The sequence below is a fragment of the Anabrus simplex genome, chromosome 1, assembly GCF_040414725.1.
Source record: "Anabrus simplex isolate iqAnaSimp1 chromosome 1, ASM4041472v1, whole genome shotgun sequence".
NCBI lineage: Eukaryota > Metazoa > Arthropoda > Insecta > Orthoptera > Tettigoniidae > Anabrus > Anabrus simplex.
In genome coordinates this window covers 690,378,121-690,393,694 of record NC_090265.1, presented here as the reverse complement: position 1 = coordinate 690,393,694, position 15,574 = coordinate 690,378,121, and the positions used below count along the sequence as shown (strand labels likewise).

Here is a 15,574-nt window from a genome sequence, read left to right as displayed (position 1 = left end):
TAAGGTACAGCCCCAGCATTTGTCTGATGCAAAAATTGGAAATCACGAAAAACCATCTTCAGGGCTGCAGATAGTGGAGTCCACTTAAAATTAAATGGTGTGTACAGTCATATTAAAACTAGAACATGTTCCAATCCTTTTTCTGGGTCATCTTCAGCTAGTAACTGTGGGAACTTAAAATTTAAAAATAAAATATTTTTGACCAAAAAACATGATAAAAAAAGGAAGATGTTTGGGGATTAATACATCAAAAATGGTCCTTCATTTACCTTTTTATGTAGATCGACTAAATTGTGCTGATTCTGAAGTTGTTCAATTTCTGGACACTTGTCTGTCATCCACATTTTTTTTGCCTCTGTTATCTTTAGTCATATAGTTTTTCTGAAGTAAGTACTGAACAGACTAACCAAAGGGTCCAATTTCTACAGTCTTGTACGAAACTTACTATGAGATAGGAAGGTTCTTCAAAGAACAAAATCACCCTATACAAGTCATATCTCATTCCCATTCTTACACATTCCTTGGAAACATGCACAGTAACATCAAAGAACATAAGCAAGCTTCAAGCTTATGAAATGAAGTTTCTTAGAACAGCCCTCCAAAAGACACAACTTGATCATATAAAGAACGAAGATATCTGAACAAACCTACAGTTAACTGAATCTATGGAGGAAAGCCTAAGGTCATCCAGACAAACTCTTTGGGTATATGTTAAAAGAATGAATAACACAAGAATACTACATGCTTATATGGAAACAAGACTAACATGCAGAAGACCAAGAAAAAGAGGATAGACCAACTGAGGGAAGATGTAGAGAGCAGAGGATGGAGTTGGGAATTCGTCATGAACACTTAAATGTTTCTGGACACAGAATTGGAGAGTGCTTGTTTACAACCACCATACCCAACATGCCTAAAAGGGTTCAATGATGATGATGATGATGAAGTGTGTTGTTGTTTATCTCTGTTTTCAAAGATTTCCCTCAGGTTCATCAGATCCAAGATTTCCTGAATCATACAACTCTTCTCCCATGAACTGTGTCTCAGTTCCAGCGTGCGGGCTTATGAGCTATTGATTGCTTCTTTAAGATGTTTCTATAGGTCTTCAACATTCTTATTATTGTTGACTGGCACGTCACAGAGCTCAGCATTCCCACCATCTCCGATTCTGTCCAATTCAGTGTTAAGTGTTTCCTGTACTTCTGTACACTTCTCTGGATTTTTAAGTGCAGTCAAATTAGGCCTCTTCTTGATCTCCTAACTTATCTTTTTAGCCAAACCTTAGCACGAGCTACATGGGGCTAATTTTTCACCCCATGTATACTATTCCTGTATCTCCTATCAATTAGAATAAAATCAATCTGGTTTCTGACTGGGTAGTTTGGAGTATCTTGAGATGATCTCCATGTGTGAAGTCTTCTAACCATATGTTATTAAATTCTCCTCTATGCAGAATTGTACAAGCATATCACCCATTTCATTTTGAACACCTAGGCCATGCTCTCCAACAACATCCTAAAATCTCCCTTTGCCAATTTCTGCATTAAAATCACCCATGATTATCATAATTTAATTCGTATTGAGGGAAGACCGGAGATTGTTTACTTCCGTGTAAAACCTGTTTATCTCTGTTTCAGACTTGTCTGCAGTTGGAATGTACGCTTGAATTATGTTTATGGCTATGCCTTCAGCTGTGACAGCACTGTGCAATCAGAATATGGGAAGTACAGATAGGTCTTACAGCGACGATGGGATAGTAAAGGCTTAGGAATGGGAAGGAAGTGACCGTAGCCTTAATTAACACGTTCAGTACCTGCTTCTGAGCGGGATACTTGAATACCTGGACCAGCCATTTTCATGCCCGATCCTCTTGACGTGCATACTTAATACAATTTAAATTACTCCTAAACTATAAATGTTAAAATATCGGAGTATGAAAAACAGGGTCTTCGGTCCAGTACATTTTTATATCAGGATTTTGGACTAATCGGTTTCCGCGATTGCATGATCAAAAACTTTGTGAAAGGCCGGGACGCCACACTTGTCACTTGACTCGCATATAGATTGGTCTGCTCACACACATACTGATAAAATTCGTCATTCATGAAAATACTCATGTAACTCAAAATATCCTGCTTATTTTCTATTTGAATGTTTATACCTGAATTCTCTGTAAATGGTGGAACAGGTTGACAATAACTAGGATGATATGTATCAGGCACTTCACTTTCCTCTATAGGCCTATCGGATTCGGGAATCGGAATTTCCTCGCCACTTTCACTATCTAAGCCTATTTCAGGAATAAGTTCATCACCAGAATAATCATTGTGAACCATATCTAATAATTAATCTTCCGTAAGAAACTTTGTTTTATAAGCCATTATACTACACTCGGTAAGAACGACACGCACTGCATTGGAATCTCCAGTACAGACTTGACGCGCAAGGAAGTGCTGAGATATTCCCGCTAAAACAGCTAAGATAAACATGAGCACACTTAACGTGAGGGTTATCTCAAAAAGATCAACCAACTTCCTGCTACAACCAGTAATGCTGACTAAGGTGTAAGAATGCATAGATGACGAATATAAACAGCATCGCTTCACGCGGAACATTAAACGTCTTACGCCGTCCGCGGCCCGCAGCATAGGAGCAAGCTTAAACGTCTTACGCCGTCCACGGTCCACAATGAGTTAAGGTACAGCCCCAGCATTTGCCTGGTGTGAAAATGGGAAACCATGGTAAAACATCTTCAGGGCTGTCGACAGTGGGGTTCGAACCCACTATCTCCCGGATGCAAGTTGACAACTGCGTGCCCCTAATCGCATGGCCAACTCGCCCGGTGGGGTGAAACTAGGAGCACACCTACTTATTCCCCTGTCTACTATTATCGCTATGCCATTTGGATGATCTGGTAGAACGTTGCCAGAATAATACACGACTAATTCCTTTACATTAATTTTGTCCAATCTCAGCCATCTAACCTTACTAATCCCAAGCACATTCAGAGCCATTATTTCCATTTCTTGGATTGTGTTACAAAGGTTACCAGGCTGATAGAAATTTCTGGCATTCCATGTTCCTAATTTTAAGACTTTCTTCTGTGTCATAATTTTATGATGTTGCAGATGGCTCATCATGGAAAATTTAAGCACCCCCGACCATTTAAAGTCTGCCATGGACTAGAGGCCTTTGCAATATGTTGTGTCACCATAATTATTTTTCTTGAGAGAGATAGTATGGTAGTTTTTTGTTGCTTTTCACACTGCAGTACTATGATCGTTTTCGCTGTTTCAGCTGCATCCACAGCTCTCTGAAAAACAGACCTTAGTAAAAACAATTTTTCGGTTGAAAACCGCATCTGACATGATAAACTAACATTTTCATTAATGGATTTAAATGGCAATTCCTCCATTTTGGATCAACATCTCCTCTTGGAAGGGCACTCCTGCAGGAAACCATTCATCCTTCCAGAGTGTCCGGTTATTTTCCGACGCCTGACACTCGAAGTTGAGTCTCTGGCTATACAGTCTACTCAACTACCCTAACTAAGTTTACTCGGAGAAAAGATATCTCACAAAAATTCCCAAAACTGTTATTTTGATATCACTGCTTTATCTAACATAATATGGTTTAAAACTTGTTTATTTTTAATTGTAACTGCTCTATTATGAGACAGATCAGAAAGTAATGCACATTTATTTTATCCCCTGGTATTGCAGCTGGAATGTTGAAATTTCACGACGATATAGTTTGAAATTTGATTTCATGTACAGCTCTAGCGAGAGAAGCCTGAAGTACAAAACAAACATGGCGCGCATGTTTCTGTCGTCCATGTGTGAAGAGCAGCAAAGTGTAGTTCGACATTTGTGGTCCAAAGGGCATACACCGAGTGAAATTCACAGGGATATGCATGGCATGTATGGCAACATTACTGATGAAAGGAATGGATGATTTTCCCAAAACATGTATGTTAAATTAATAATTTTCTATCATTACAAGGTGGACTCAAAATAAAACTATAACAGTGTCTTTAATAGATGTCTAGACCGAAACAATGTCTCCAGGTGGTGTGCATTCTTCCAAGAGGGCTGTGTGAACCTTAGTGATTCGCCACGCTCCGGGCGGCGGATAACAGCTTCAACTCTGCAGAATGTCTGTGCCATTGAGGCAGCAATATTGAACAACTGGCGTGTGTACCTGCAAACCTTATCGCAGACGTTCAACATTTCCTCTGGTGCGGTGTACGACATTATTCATGACATGCTGAAATTCCGTAAAGTTAGTGCTCGCTGGGTGCCTAAAAACCTGACAGACAACCACAAGGGGCAGCGAATGATGACAAGCATGGATCACTTAATGCGCTACGCCGTAGAAGGGCATGACTTTCTTAAAGGAATCATTCATCACTGGTGACGAGTCATAGGCGTACCACTACATACCCGAAACCAAGCAGGCCTCTATGGAGTGGAAACATGTTGGTTCCCCAGTATGAAAAAATTCAAAGTTGCTCAATCTGCTAGGAAAGTGCTTGTGACAGTGTTCTGGGTTATGTTTGGTGCGTTATTGGTGGACTTTGCTGAACACGGGACCACTGCAGCCTACATTAAAACTTTGGTTAAGTTGCATCATGCCCTTCGTGACAAACTCCGCAACATTAATGCCGACGATGTTAAACTTCTTTATGACAATGCCCGTCCCCATGTTGTTGCTCCTGTTTGTGAGAAACTCTCCAAATTTCGGTGGGAGATGCTCCTGCATCCACCATACAGTCCGGACCTGGCACTGTCGGACTTTTTTGGTCCCATGAAGAAATTTGTGGCCAGCCAACACCTTGCGACAGATGCAGAAATGAAATCAGCAGTCCACAGATGGCTCTACTCCAACCAAACAGACTTCTACGACCAGGCCATATTGAAACTGGCACCACGGTGGGAGAAATGTGCTGAGAAACTTGGTGAATATGTAAAAAAGTAGGTCAAAGATGTAAGTTCATTTGTGATTTGTTTGGTTTTGGTATATATTAAACTTTTTGAGAAAAAGTATTGTGCGTTACTTTCCAATCTGCCCTCGTATTTTTATTGCATTTAAAATAAATACCATTTCAAATCTTAAACTATTTTTATTGTAACTTACGCTTTATCAATTTAAGCAGCTATCATTTATGGAGAAATAATGTTTACTCAAAATAAAAATTATTACAAACTAGTGATTTGTTGATTTTCTTATTTAAGAATGAAGAGGACGTGTATTTCAAGCATTTAACATCTCTTTCCATTCTGCTTGCTAAAGACTTCATCTCGCTTTTATTCTTTAAAATATTTTTAACCCTCAACTGGTATCATACGTCTGTGGGACAGCCGAAAATTTTCCCAAGGCCATCCCCTCTCCTATCCTCAGCCTACTGCTTTCTTCCCTTGTGTACCTCTCAGTTGGAATGTTGTTTCCCTGCAGGGAAGGTGATGTACCGCTCGCTTTGTTTCACCTTGAATAAGTGCGTATTAAACTTATCGCGCCGTCTGACAGACGTATGATACCAGTTTCGTGACTTTTGTTCGCGAATGACGTTATTCAGTATTGAGTGTTTATTGAGATAATGGCTAGGCTTGATTTTGTGAAGACACTTGCCAAGTCACTGGTCTATCCTCAAATGCATCGGAAGCTTACTGAGGTGAAGAAAATTCCACGTGAACTGACATTCTGGATGAGGAGGATTCATCAGATTGATGACGAACAAGAGGAACCTGAATTCTTCGAGGTTCGTAAAACGTGCTACTTTTCGATCCTCAACTGAAAAGAAGAACGAAGTACCAGTGCCAGAAGTGCGGAAAACCGATCTGCTTGGAGTGCGCCAAAAAAAAAAAAAGTAACATATCCTGTGCTAACGAAAATTGTGCTTTCTAACAAACAGTGACTTTGAACCTTAAAATTTAAATTTATGTTTTGAGTTTTCCAGTAATTTTATGTTTTATTTGTTTGTATGGTCTTTGTATAATACTGATATATCAGCGAAATAATCGTAATAATCATATTTTCTAGATTTTTAAGAAAAGCAGCAGCGTCCACATTTTTGGAGCATCATTCTAATATTTTATTATTTTTTCTGTGTTTGTAATTTTTCCTTCTACTTTTTGCACTGACATGTTTGCAAACATATATTTAAAGGAATTAAGTTGAATAAATAACAAAAAATTAAGTACAAATTGTTTAATTTAAAAGTAAATATCTGGAGTCTGACAGACGTATGATACCAGTTACGTTACAAACATAGATGATACCAGTTGAAGGTTAAAGATGTGCACCACTGGAAAAGATCGTAACCAAGTTAACTTGCACACAAGTGAAAGAATTCAAATAAAAATTCTGTTTTTTATTATAATTTACTACTTATGTAAGAGAAATTGAAGTAGAAATGTAGGTGAAGAATGTATTATGAATCACGCATCCATAGCTGCTGAAGAAATAAAGACAGATTACATAACTGTGGAAATATTGCTATTTTATGCTAGGGGCTTTACGTCGCACCGATACAGATAGGTCTTATGGCGACGATGGGATAGGAATGGCCTAGGAGTTGGAAGGAAGCGGTCGTGGCCTTAATTAACATACAGCCCCAGCATTTGCCTGGTGTGAAAATGGGAAACCATGGAAAACCATCTTCAAGGCTGCCGACAGTGGGATTCGAACTCCCTATCTCCCCGATGCAAGCTCACAGCCGCACGTGTCTACGCGCACGCCCAACTTGCTATTTTATGAACAGGATAGAAAAATACATTTTGGATACACATGGGCTCAAACCCCACCATCAATTGCCCTGAGAATGGTTTCTTGTGGTTTGCCTTTTCACTTCCACAGCCAATTCCTTCCACCTCCTTACCCAATTTTTTTCACCTTCATTCATTTCATCTCTATTAGCTCCTTAAGTGAGGTTGACATCAGGAAGGGCATCCAACTGTAAAAATATGTCCTACAATTTCCTCGAATCCGTATCAGGAAATGGGACTAAAGTTCAATGATATCACTTTGGCCTTCACAAAATACTGTACTGAACAGATCAATGGATGCAATTCGATCCCTTGTGGCAAAGTAGCCAACCTCAGGACCTTATGGAGGATCAGGAAGAGATTACATAAATACAAGTTACAGTTTTGGCAATAAAAGTCAACTTTGTATACCAATAAAGTTACAATAACAGACAAAATTAAATGAGGGGTCACGATCGCATTGAAAAAAATGTTTGTACAAATTTTCTTCTTTTCCTCATGCTTTTCCCACTACCTGGCAGGGTCGCAGGTGTGGACTGTGTCGCACATGTGAACCTGGCCCAGTTTCACAGCTAGGCCCCCTTCATGTCACCAACTTTATGTGGAGGGAAATATTCTTTATTGTGTGTTTCTGTGGTGTTTGGTAGTGTGATGTGTTGTGTGTATTATGACAAACACCCAGTCCCCAAGTCAGAGGAATTACCCAGTTGTAGCTAAAATCTCTGAACCTGGTCAAGAATTAAACCCAATACTCTCTGTACTGAAGGCCTTGATACTGACAATTCGGCCAAGGGGCCAGACACAAATTTAAAATTTATTGTTCAGCAATATTACTTCGGCCTTCACAAAATACTGTACTGAACATATCAACGGGTGCAATCCATTTCCTTGTGGCAAAGCCAACTTCAGGACCTTGTGCAGAATCAAAAAGAGATTAGATGATCATCTCGTTTCACTGAACTAAATTATGATCATACCATAAACACAGTTGCTAATCTCAGAGGAATGCTGACAGTTTTACAAGTCTATGGCATTGGGTCTACAGATAAGAAGAGTAAACTGATATTTTGTGATTATGTGGCTTATCAAACTCTTGCCTTGAAGATGAGTGTCTTCATCTCTGGACCCAATGCTAACTCTGAACAATATGTCAAATGACCTGTATGTGCTCAGCAAGCTTCTGGAAAAATAATCATAGATGATGAATGCATTCATTCAATGGAAAGGAGGCTCACTCAAATTTCTTATTGTTGAAAACTCTATGAATTAATCAAGTACTTCATACATGTTCCAAAACCACTAACAGTCGTACTTTTGATTAAACAATTACTGCAATTTTAAAAACATTACAGAACATATTTAAGGGGGGTAAATATAAGCATCACAAACTTACGTACAGTATTTACCCATCCATCACAGAGTGATTCTTCAAATATATTCATTCTCAAACAATACAGCAGCTATAATTGCTGATTGACAAACACTTCTAACTTATTTTTTGTTGTTGTTTAATGGTCAATATAACAGGATTATCAAGGCCACTTTCTCTGTCACAATATTCTTTATAGTGTGTTTTTCCTTCTTTTTTTTTTTTCTATTTGCTTTAAGTCGCACCGACACAGATAGGTCTTATGGCGACGATGGGATAGGAAAGGCCTAGGAATGGGAAGGAAGCGGCCGTGGCCTTAATTAAGGTACAGCCCCAGCATTTTCCTGGTGTGAAAATGGGGAAACCACGGAAAACCATCTTCAGGGCTGCCGACAGAGGGGTTCGAACCCACTATCTCCCGATTACTGGAGACTGGCCGCACTTAAGCGACTGCAGCTATCGAGCTCTGTATTAGGACAAATAGCCAGTCCCCAAGTCAGAGGAATTACCCACATGTAGCTAAAATCTCCGAACCTGGCCAACATCTTGTGTGAGACTGCACTTACATTTCACATCATTAAGTGTTGTGCATTACCAGTGCTGCTTTAAGGTGTTGAAAGCTAGATATAAAATAAGAAAGTTGAAGATCCCATGTGTATGCTACAATCACCATTGAGCGGGTTACTCCATCATGCCAAGAAATCGCCCCGAGTCCTAAATCTCCCGAAAATGCAGGAAAGAGCCTATTTTGGACACATCTTCCAAAATGACATATAATAAGATTGATCGTAATAGGTGACAAGGGTGGAGAAAGTTATCCTCAGCATGCATCCTCTGACAGTAGTTTGACATCCACAATACTCACGACAAACACCACTGACAGGGTGGTTCATTTCAAGTAGCCTACCTGGGACGCTAGCTAATGCAAGAATGGGATTTAGAAATCCAGACCAAAATTGGCATTGCAAAAGGTGTGTTATTTTTTAAGTAAATTAATACAGTCAGAATACAAATTACTAAAATACAAGTATCACAAAGATAAAAAGGTCAAACTCTTGATGAAGTTGATCAAGGAATCAAAATCAACAGGAAGAGAATAAACACCATCCAATATGCAGATCACACCATAATACTAGCTGACAACTTAGAACTCCCCAATTCCTTTTGAACAGAAGCAAGCAAAGAGTCAGGCCTTAAAAGAAAAAAAATCAGAAAACAAAATACATGGTTACTGGATAAATAAGCACAAAATAAACAATGCTGTGTATAATTGTAGTGTATCCTCTATGAGCAGGGATATCCCTGCAGCAGAGCTTAGGGTTCAGCAGCCAATGTTGTTGCTTGCTTAGCACCACCCAGGACACACGTGTAGGGCACTTTAAGGTTATACCTACGGACATGAAGCAACCATGTTGGAAATTAGGAGAAAGGCTTACTAAATCACATTTTAATGCTGATCAGACCTGGAAAGAAGAATGGTCTTCTTCAAATCCTGATCACCTGGATTTAATTAACGATCCATGTAAAGCTTTGCCTGGTTTCAATTTACCTACAAAAGCATGGACATCTTTAAACAGAATTAGGGCAAACCATGGAATATGCAAGTTCTGGCTTCAAAAGTGGGGAAAAGCTGAAAACTCATACTGCGACTGTGACAATGAACCTCCCCCCCAGACCATCCAAAACGTAGCTACAGAGTGCCCAAGAAGAAGATTTGAAGGAACTATTCAAGATATACACAGTGCCACCGATGAAGTTGTGAACTGGTTGAATACACTGAACATTACACTTTAATTTACCTGATCTGTAAATACTGTATATAGCTTACTGTAATATACAAATTTCCAATTTTACCGTACAAAATAATAATAACAATTCTGTTATTACTCAGGACAAACACCACTGATAGGGTGGTTCATTTCAAGTACCTGGGATGCTGGCTAATGCAAAGTTAAAACATATTGTGTGAGACCATCACCTCCATTTCGTGTCATGAAGTGTTGTGCATTACCAGTCCTACTTTAAGGTGTTGAAGGCTAGACATAAAATAATTTGCCAATGAACCAAATGCAAACTTTTGAATTGTGGATGTATTGTAGAATGTTGAAGATCCCAAGTGTTACTGCAATCACCAACGAGGGGGTTACTCCACTATGCAAAGAAATTGCCCCAAGTCCTAACCCTCCCAAAATTCAGGAAAGAGCCTATTTTGGACACATCTTCCAAAATTATATATAATAAGATTGTTCATAAAAGGTGACGTGAGTGGAGAAGATTATCCTCAGCATGGATCCTCTGACAGTAGTTTGACATCCATAGTACACCAACCGTGATTCGCAAGTACAAAATAAGAACAATTACTCAATGATGGTTGCCAACCCTCTGCGGGGAGATTGCACCAGAAGATTATAAATTACTAGAATGCCTATATTCAAGGGTACTTTATTTCCAAGAGTCCAGTGGAGAAATACCCTATTTAATAGTTATAACACTAGAAATTACCCAACAAAACATTACATACCAGTAATAATAATAATTGATTATGTTATTGGTTTTATGTCCTACTGATTAATTTACAGCTTGTAAAGACTTCAGGGTGCCAGAATCTTGTCCTGCAACAGTCGTTTTACATGCATTTAAACCTACAGCACGAAGCTGGCATATTTTAGCACCTTTAAAAACTACTGAACTGTGCCAGCATCAAACCTGCTCACTTAGGCTCAAGATACACAGGAAACAAACACTATCTGCAATGCAGATGACACTGCAATAATAGCTAACAATTTAGAAAAACATCAATTCCTTTTGAACAGGATTAACGACACAAGCAAGCAAGGAGTTTGGCATTAAAAAGAACATCCCTGGACAAAAACACCATAGAAAGGAAGTCTCATTTCAACTACCCAGGATACAAACTAAGGTAAGAATGGGATCCAGATGTAGAAATCTGCATCACCAACAAGGAGGTACATCAGTCAGAAAATCAGAAAATCATGCTACATGTTGCTAAATGTAGGGAATTCTACCATCTAATCCACTCAGCCTGCAAAAATATATTACATTTCTTGAAAATGTTTCATATTTAAAGACATTATACAACCAGTAAAGTATACCTTTTGTGTGTGTGTGTGTGTGTGTGTGTGTGTGTGTGTGTGTGTGTGATTTGCTTTACGTCACACCAACACAGATAGGTTTTATGGCGACGATGGGACAGGAAAGGGCTAGGAGTGCGAAGGAAGCAGCCGTGGCCTTAATCAAGGTACAGCCCCAGCATTTGCCTGGTGTGAAAATGGGAAACCATAGAAAAACATCTTCAGGGCTGGTCGACAGTAGGGTTCAAACCCACTATCTCACGAATACTAGATTCTGGCCGCATTTAAGCGATTGCAGGTGGGTGCAGAATCAGTGATCAGAAATTGTATACTATCACCTCATGAATGCAACATTATTGGCCATGTTCTGAAAAATCCAAAATTATGAAGATTGGGACAGCGGAAATGTAGGCTAACATCAACGCTGGGACCGACTTGTCTGAAACAAGTTACAGTAATCACCTTGCCTTTTTAGGAAGCATTGCTGCTCTTATGGTTGGCAGCCTCCATCTGTACTCACGTCAAGCTGTGCACCTCTATACTACTATTGCCCCCTCCCCCGCCACCCTCCCTTTTCAAACTATGCAAGCAAAACATGGAAGATGACGCCCAGTATCATTAGGAACATTAATGTTTTCAATCACTGCTGCTTGGGACAAATTTTGAGAATATAGTATACTGACCATATTACAAAAAGTGCTGCAGCAAAAAAAAGACTTGCCTAGCCTTTGTGACATCAAAGCCCAACGTCCACTCCAGTTTGCCGGCCATCTCCTTTATATGCCCCTACATCATTATACCATGACTGGCCATGCACCATCAGACAAACCAGAACACCTGGCAGCATTGATCTCAAGCTACTAGGTGTAATTGCTCCCAGGAGACAGATACCGAAGGGGAGATCTTGTCGTCCGATGTGCACAACAGTTCGGGAGTAGCCGAGACAGAGACCTCTCCTACTCTGCCACCTGACATTCTGATGGTGAAAATTTCTTTTCGTCAGCAGAACTCAAACCAGCTAACCACACTATCAGGCCATAAAGATTTGACGCCAGGTGAGCTACAGACCATATCAGTCTAATACAGGTTTATGTATCTTTATTATTAAAAATTAAAACAACCTCTTCCATTTAATTTCCTAGGACTGTAAACTGTCTTGTAATTAAAACTTTTCAACAACATACTTCTTCTCAGGCTGACAAGCAAAAGGACAAGAAATGATGTGGATTGCCTTGTTTCATAGGGCATAAACATGAAACAATATCATGTCTAGGCCTATATTACAGTATTTATGTGATACAAATACAGACAGGGAAGCCTAGTGGCACAGTCAATCAGTCACTATACTTTTGTTCCCAAGACAGTGGGTTCAATACAGGCTGACATCAGTGGAATTTGAGTGTGTTTAAACGTGACAGCTCCTTACAGAAATCCTATGGTACAAAGTTCCAACACATGATGACTCTTAAAATCCACTGAAAGAAAGTTAATATTATTATTATTACTATTATTTGTGGATTGAAAGGAAGATCTATGATTCAACCTACAACACAGAGACCAGAAGAAGAGCAAAAAGATGCAAGGAAGAACTGTACCAATGGTTTAAGCAAGCTGATATTGGAAAGATGAACGCAAGGGTATAAACTTTGTTTATATATGTATGTATATTCATTTATCACCATACGTTCATTTTCAGCATATACACAGACGAAGCGAGGCATAAGAGATTTGACTTTGTTTGGAAGTTTTTCCTGTGATGTAGGTAGGTGGTAATAACATCTACAGTATCTGCATTGAATTCTGGAAGTGACACCATACTGTACAAATTATAGGCAATGGCAGTCACTATTGATGCCAGTGGTACAAAAAATGTGGCATGATTTATGATACCATTAAGTTAAATTTCTTGGGGTGGGTCCCTGGCCTTGTTAACGAACACATCACTCTCCTAGAAGTCATAAGGTAAGAGTTTTAAGATTAACCTTTCCAAATTAGGTGATTTATTCTGGGGTATATTTATTACGTTTTGCCTTGTCCTTTACTACATATGTTGAAAACTTACAAAATAATCCAGAAAACTGTGGTAGAGTCATTGTTCATAATATCACCCCATACACACAACAGTCAATCTGGGGAACAATGTATGATTAATGTTTAAATGCAGAAACAACTGAAGTAGACCCAAAAGTGAGTGTACAATTGATGATGTTAAAAGTAATTAAGCAATGACATATGATTTGACAAATAACACAAAATGTACTCACTCTTTTGTGAAGTAGTCGCCAAGAGAGCCATGGAAAGTCTTCAAGTCTTCATCACTCTCGTCTTCAATTTCACTCATCAGAGACAGTACTTTGGATTTTGTTTCCATATCAACAAATTTGCCCGAAGATTGAACAAATATTGTGGAATTATCGAACAAGGCAGTCACAGATTCACCCAATAGATTCAACGGATTTGCCATATTAAATACAACATTGCCCTTCTCGCCATGAACCCAATGACCGCCCATGTCGACAACACCTTCACCTGAATCAACAATTGTGAAACGTCATAACACATTCAAAGCAAAATTAGGTCAATTTATCAAAATATAAATGAACGATTGATTCATCCGATATGTAATTAGCAAACAAATCATGAACCTCCTTCAATAACATAAACTGTAAAAACTCACCAAAGTCAGCAGTCCAAACTCGTCCTCCGATTCTATTTTCTGCTTCTAAAATTAATAAATCATTGATCCCACATTCCAGAAGGCGAGAAGCAGCAGCAATTCCGGCTGCACCAGCACCCACGATGATTATGTGTTTGTCGTTCATTGTGTTTCCTATTTCGTGACTGTTGTACAAAACGGACCGGTGGGAATTGGAGGTTATGTACTGCCAGCAGATAAAGGATTAGTAAATCGGATAAGAAACGAATCTGTCTTCGATATAGGAGTGGGGCTATCACAGTTAAATTGATGGTTTATCTTACCCAAAATAAAGTATAATGATAGATTGACAGAACAAGATAATCCTCGTGTGGGAAATCGCCCTTTTTTTTTTTTTTTTTTTTTTTTTTTTTTTTTTTTTTTTTTTTTTTTCGAACTCGTGGTCAAGTTATCAGTCTAGCCAATGCTAATTCATGAACTTACCAGCTGAACTCCGAAAACTTACTCTATTTTATTGTTATAACATATAATCAGTTATCTATTTGATTCCAGTCCGTCGTAGAAATTTTAACATTTGTGTAATAACTCCTTCAATTTTTGTAGCCTGGTATTGCAGCTACTTGTAAATAAATATAGGATAGTTTCCAACATATCCTAGCTCACCACTAAGCGCACCATCTAGCGTGCAAACCTGGCAGATATTCTCAGCTCAGCTGATTTTATGGGAATTATTCCAGGAGAGAGAAAGGGGTGGTGATGGTGATTATTGTTTTAAGAGGAAGTACAACTAGGCAACCATCCTCTATATGAAACTAATCAGAGAGAAAAGTAGAAGAGATCAGACACTTGCATGATGGTATCGACCAAAGAAAGACGAAGTCCACGAAAGGCGTGAAAATTAAAATATCCCTAGCCATCGAATGCTCTCATACCGTCAGGGTCGGAACACAACAAGAGTTGACCAAGCGAGGTTGGATAGGATAGATGAAAGTGAGGAGCCTGGCACAAGCAAGTGGAACTCAGCCAAGGATTTCATGGTCACCAACCCACGCTCCCAAGTTGAGAGCCCCAGGGGCCCGTTTACTCGCCTCTTACGACAGGCAGTGTAAACTGTGGGTCTTATCCTACCGCCCCCACCCACAGGAGGTCGAGGATTGAAAGATCCAACTTATTGATTCGCCTTAGAGCATAATTAATAATGGCTGGCAAAGTTTGTGAACGTATGGCCGTTATAATAATGAAATGCAAAGAAATCCCGCGGTGTATTCCGAGCGATAATTGTCAGTGTATATAACGTATTGTTATAAAATGTTTGTCAATAAAGAGTAATGCATTTAGTTGACTCTCTATTTTCTTTTGCTAGCAATTTAACATCGCACTAATGCAGACATGTTTTTGGCAACATACAAGCTTACAGCTACGCTGAACCCCTTTTCTTTATTTTTTTAGTACCTCATTTTAAATTATCACTGTCGCAACAGCTACTGCGTGGATCAGTGGTATAGTGTCGTCCTCCAGATTCCAAAATCGTGGATTTACACCCAGCAGAGGTACGGTAGTCGGATTTTTGAAGGGTGGAAAAGTGAACATTTTACCTTCAGTTCATACGATATGGGTACGTAAGAGATCTATAGTGATATATTTGGTGTATACCCGACAAAATTTATTAAAATCTCAGCTACGGATCGAGCAA

At 39.1% G+C, this 15,574-nt stretch overlaps 1 protein-coding gene across 1 annotated transcript in view; it reads right to left on the bottom strand.

The window, feature by feature from the left end:
- LOC136857345 (uncharacterized) overlaps positions 1 to 14,278 on the bottom strand; it is a 280,832-nt gene extending 266,554 nt beyond the window's left edge. Inside the window, exons 1-2 of the mRNA XM_067135953.2 lie at positions 13,903 to 14,278; positions 13,490 to 13,754 (exon numbers count right to left, since the gene is read on the bottom strand). Coding sequence (XP_066992054.2) covers positions 13,490 to 13,754; positions 13,903 to 14,047 — 410 coding nt within the window. The 5' untranslated portion in view covers positions 14,048 to 14,278. The remainder of the gene's footprint in view (positions 1 to 13,489; positions 13,755 to 13,902) is intronic.
- Between the last annotated feature and the right edge of the window lie 1,296 nt (positions 14,279 to 15,574).